General features: G+C 38.2%; 2 protein-coding genes across 3 annotated transcripts in view; one reads left to right on the top strand and one right to left on the bottom strand.

Moving 5' to 3' along the window:
• LOC144957336 (methyltransferase HEMK2-like) overlaps positions 1–2,073 on the bottom strand; it is a 16,540-nt gene extending 14,467 nt beyond the window's left edge. The window contains exon 1 of the mRNA XM_078888489.1: positions 1,777–2,073. Coding sequence (XP_078744615.1) covers positions 1,777–1,919 — 143 coding nt within the window. The 5' untranslated portion in view covers positions 1,920–2,073. The remainder of the gene's footprint in view (positions 1–1,776) is intronic.
• A 160-nt stretch (positions 2,074–2,233) lies between these two features.
• LOC144957335 (uncharacterized) overlaps positions 2,234–5,000 on the top strand; it is a 3,403-nt gene continuing 636 nt past the window's right edge. Inside the window, exons 1-2 of one of the 2 annotated variants that reach the window (XM_078888487.1) lie at positions 2,234–2,301; positions 2,928–5,000. The exon at positions 2,928–5,000 is cut by the window's right edge and continues 636 nt beyond it. In XM_078888487.1, the coding sequence (XP_078744613.1) occupies positions 2,294–2,301; positions 2,928–4,353 (1,434 nt within the window). In that variant the 5' untranslated portion in view covers positions 2,234–2,293 and the 3' untranslated portion in view covers positions 4,354–5,000. The other variant, XM_078888488.1, reaches the window with a different exon arrangement.

The raw sequence follows: 5,000 nt of genomic DNA, 5'->3' as shown, positions 1-5,000 counted from the left end.
CTATCGATTGGAAGTAGCATATAAAATATCGGGCAATGACCCCACCTATTAGAGGCAACAATAATAATACCTTGATCATGGATCCCGATAAAATATAATATTATCTGAGATCAACACCATCATAATACTCCTAGAGGTCTATCTAATATAATAACTATCTATGATATTACATTAAATTACTGTGTTTCCCATCAGTTTTGACATTGCAAGTGATGGCAAACATTATCATTCATCAGGTTATAGTATCTTTAGTTAGGGTTGAGGGTTGGGGGAATCCCCCCCCCCCCCCCGGATAAAAAGGAGAGGTTCATGAGGCATGATGAGGTCCCCCTCTAGATCTAGAGAGGTGGGCCTTTGGCCTATCAACCTCCGCTGCACGTCCAACTCGCCTTGAGCATGCATTCACGTAAAATATAAAGATCTTTTAAAAAAACCTACCTCTGTTTCAAAAACTAGCATCTTTCAACTTTCTAAGAAACATTTTGATTTTTCAGAACTTAAGTTCGTTAAAAAATACCGGCCAATCTGACCCGTTGAGTCGAATGAAAACGAAATTTTGTTGTTTACACGGTTCAAAGGAAATACCGTAAATAAGCTTTCATGGACTTCCTGTGTTGTTTTTACAGTGTCACGTGACCGTTTTGAGAAATTTGTCGTCTGCTACAAATAATTAGACCGGTAGGGGGTAGATATTTTCGTTGGAGCAGTGAAAAAGTGAGTATTATTTCTTGGACTTGTAGAGAGGCCTAGGGTCCACCAGCAGTCAAGTTTATTGAATAAAAGAAAAAAAGGCCTTTTTACTGCACTAATGCACCAAATTGCATACCTATCTATGGACACTTTGTTCCGTATCTTTTTCCCAATAAACTTTTTTAAAAACCTGGGGCCAGGGTTGCTAGTTTGGCCTCCTGGTAGCCAAATTTGAGAAATTTTGCCTTTTCCCAAGCCATTTGGCCTCTCAAAATTTGGTTTGGCCACTTGGCCTCCTGTAACCAACTTTTTGGCTTCCTCTGACTTTCCCCGTTATATCGTTTTACTCTGGTACCGTAAAACTTATTTTATTTGGCAATCTAAATATCTAAATGCAACACGTGCTAACACCACAGATTGCATTTGCTAATGCTTCTATATATACGAATTTTCCTTATCCTATCTAAATTGTTTAACAAATCTAAAGAGTTTTCGCGAGGCTAAGGTGGGTTTGGTGGTATTTGGGCTCCTGCCGAGGAATCTGGCCTCTTGCTATAGCTAGTTTGGTCTCTTACTCAAAAATGATCTGGCAACCCTGCCTGGCTAGGCGGTACCTTGATAACAGAAACGATACCCACACGATTTCGCGAGGAATTAATCATGAAAACAATTAGGATATAATTTCAACACAACTTTTGAAATTCATCAAGGATTGTCCATTACCGAATGTTTTTTGATAGAAAACAAATGCATCTTCAAATCTAAACTGCTTTTGACGGTAAGCGGTAAGTTTTTTATTTATTTTTCGGTCCAAACGAATGATTTATCCTGGTATAGAAGCTAAGTATAGGTAACACCGGCGCAGCTCTCTAGATAGATATTGCTCGAAGATGGAATTCCGTCCCACGGCGCTGTGTCTGACCCCGATATTAGCCCTGGGATACCAGTCTGGCCGTCGTCTCGATGTAGACAAAGTGGCAGGGACCTCGCCTCTGTACCAGTGCCCAAAAATCACTGATTCTGATAGAAAGAAAGTGAAAAGTGTAAGTGAAAGTGAAAGGCAAGAGCGGCAACATAATTTCTTACTCTTTAGTCTTAAGAAAAGTATAATCTTTCTCTAAAGCATCAAGCAGGAGAAAAGAATCTTCAGCTGGTTCATACACTGTGTCAAAATCATCATTTTTCAAATGTCCTGTCAATGGTGTCCGAAATCTATCGTGACTTGACATACTCTTACGCCTACTCTTTAGTTTCTAGCAGTTGAAATGAACTTAGCAGACAATCACGATTGTTTACATCTTAGACCGTTACTTCCGACAGAAAAGTCAAAACCTATTGTTTGTAGATGACAAAACAATCATTAGAATCAATGCAATTCTTCAATTAAATCTAACTATATACCTACTTTTTAGCTGAAAAAAAATATTTTTTATCCAAAGTAAAGTTAAATCCAATCTTTTTCCGGAAATCAATATGACTCGATAAAAAGTTATGAATATAAATTCGTATCTAAGGTTATAATCATATATTTTAATTTTCGATTTGCACTGTGGGATAGTCTACTACCCGGTCACTGTTGTTTGTTTTGGTTTTGAGGGATGTCATGTCGAGGTAAAAATTTGTCGTCAGGAAGTTCCGGAAATTAATCATGAAGAACTTTTCATTACACTACCGTTTGCTTTGATGGTGTTTGAGTCTTTGTAAAATATAAGCAGTGTCCCCTTAAATAGTTTCAAGTTGAACTTCTTAAACAGACTCTTTTTTTTCTTTTCATATTGCACCGAGCTGATTCTAATTCTATCATTCACGCAAGACTAAGTCTAAGTCTTCTAAGACTAAGACTAATTAACTAATTAGTCTAATAAAAATCGTAAATTGCAACTAGAGACACTTCACAGTAACTTTAATTATAACTAATGATTTCGTATATCCCGTTAATTAACTTATCTACTGTGGTTGTCATGTACTATTGGAAGTTTTGATTTTGTTAATGATCTAATTCCCATAGACCATAGAAACTGCCATCCTCGGACGTGTACTTATATATTGCAGGTCTGGTACTGATATGGGCATGGGCTCGCTATCAGTATAAATGATTCATTCAGTTTCAGAAACTGATTTATGGGGAATAAGTAGTGGTAACAAGTGAGTTATGATCTCATGTCCTAATTTGATTTTGAAACCAATTGGCATATATTATCTATGACATACTGTTTTTGATTTTGTCTTCTTTGCAGGTTCAAACCTCCATATCTGTCCCAAAGTAAAGGCTGTTTTTGTTGTCCAGGTCCAATTGCGTTTTCATCTTTAACCGTTTCTACCGATGTCAGTGAAATGAGAGGGGAAGACAGTGTGTGTTCTAATGATGGTATAAACTATTCATTACATAGACTAAATCTCTCAGGGCAGAACACAACAGTATACAGTGCTGTTGATCATCGGCAATTTAACGATCCTAATGACCCAAACGACCCAAACAGCCTCAACTCTTTGATGCAGAATATCCACATCAACAATCAGAATGGTATCAGTGGAGACAAAGACATTGGAGACCTTTCTTTTCCACCATCTCAAGATCACGGTGTATCTCCTATTGAAAATACACATTTCAACTACAATGATGTTTTACCTTCTTCATCAGCTGATGCTAAAATGAGTTTTATGTCTCTACAATCTCGACAGCTTGGGAATAGATATGCTCCAAACCGATCTTATCTTTCTACCTCAGCACCTAGTGTGCAGACAAGCGCAGGTGATGATAATTCTTCCAGTATATCGTTGTCTGCGAATATGGACATTGATCTCGCTCTTGATGAATTAGGTATGCTGAGCACGGTCACCAAAAGTCGGCAAGATTTCCTTGTAGAGATGCGGGGAAATTCTGCAATGAAAAGGGAACGGAGGTTACGTTCAAAGAGTGAAAGTTCTCCTAATCTGTCATCTCTTTGTCGTCTTAATGGTCTTCGTGTTGTACAGGTTGACTCTAATTATGTGACCAATGTTTCCAGTAACTCATCTTCTTCCATAGGAATACCTATTCAACCAACTTTTCCTACCTGTGACTTGGCCACTCTCCCTGTCAGATCACAATCTGTCCGAATGGAGTATCGGAATCCTGATTTATTAGAAGCGTCATCACTGGCTAGGAGGAGACGTTCTGTTCCAAGAATGTCTCGCATTAGGTCTGGTCGTTACAACCGCTCTTCTCGTTGTCCGTACAGGGTTCCAAACAGGTTGTGTAATTCCATGCAGGAAGGAGATTTTGATTTAGAAGGATTTCAGAACTACCCGGATGTCTTCACTTCCTCGTCATCCTTACCAGATTCTGCAAAAGAGCACTCCTTTCCCGCTGCCATATCCTTAGGTTGTACAATTTCGAATACAGATAATTCATCCTCTTCTTTCATCACGTCATCATTATCATCCCCATTGTCTTCTCCTAGTCAGCGTCATGTTCAGTCAAAGTCCAATACGAATTCTCCAATCAAACCATGCCAGGATCAGCCTTTGGTTCGGTCCCTGTCCGTTGAAGATCTCCATTCGCATCCAGCACGCAAACTGGCCCTGCTATTTGATGTGCAGGCACAATCGAGGCAGAGGGCGGAGGATGAAGCTCATTTGGAACAAATTTCATCACAGTTTACAGATCTGCACATGTCATGAGATTTTGTTTGATTTATAATTATAACCACAATTATTTTATTTATTCGTCCATGTGTTCTGTGTGGGAGTCGTTTAATTTTTTATCAGAATGTTTTATTTATTCTGGGCTTACTTTATCATGTAATCATTCTGATATGATACATTTGTCAGTGGCACAAATGAGAGAGTGAGTGCAGGTGTCTTTCAATCCCCCATTATTGGCTAAGGAGGTCACCTTTGCTGATGTATTCTCTCCCTCTATTTGTTTATAATCAAAAGTTACGTTGCTTTCTGTCCTTATTCTGGAATGAGATCAATCGGTTTTGCCGTATCCTTAGCTGAAGTCTTTAGCCAGGAGGGAAACAGTTGATTGTAATAATTGTATGGCTCCTTTATTGGATGATTATTTTTTTTCTTGTAAATTATCTCCCCCTATTGGAAGTTATTTTAGGTTTTATATGCAAGCAAGCTCTTTTTCACATAGCACAGTGTATCCTCTAAATCTAAATGTGCTCAAAGTGTTTTTTCAGTCATTGATTTTCATTTTAAAAAGTATTTGAGTGTATTTGTTGGTTTTAGGTTTGGTAAAGTCAGTGAAATGATTTAAAGTGTCACAAGGGCAGAAAATTCTTTAAAAGGGAAAAAGACAATCATGCAAGGAGTGAAGT

The sequence above is a fragment of the Berghia stephanieae genome, chromosome 11, assembly GCF_034508935.2.
Source record: "Berghia stephanieae isolate SIO BIC M18660-M18661 chromosome 11, UCSD_Bste_1.3, whole genome shotgun sequence".
Classification (NCBI taxonomy): domain Eukaryota; kingdom Metazoa; phylum Mollusca; class Gastropoda; order Nudibranchia; family Aeolidiidae; genus Berghia; species Berghia stephanieae.
The sequence above is the reverse complement of the archived record's forward strand: the minus strand, read 5'-3'. Positions and strand labels throughout refer to the sequence as shown.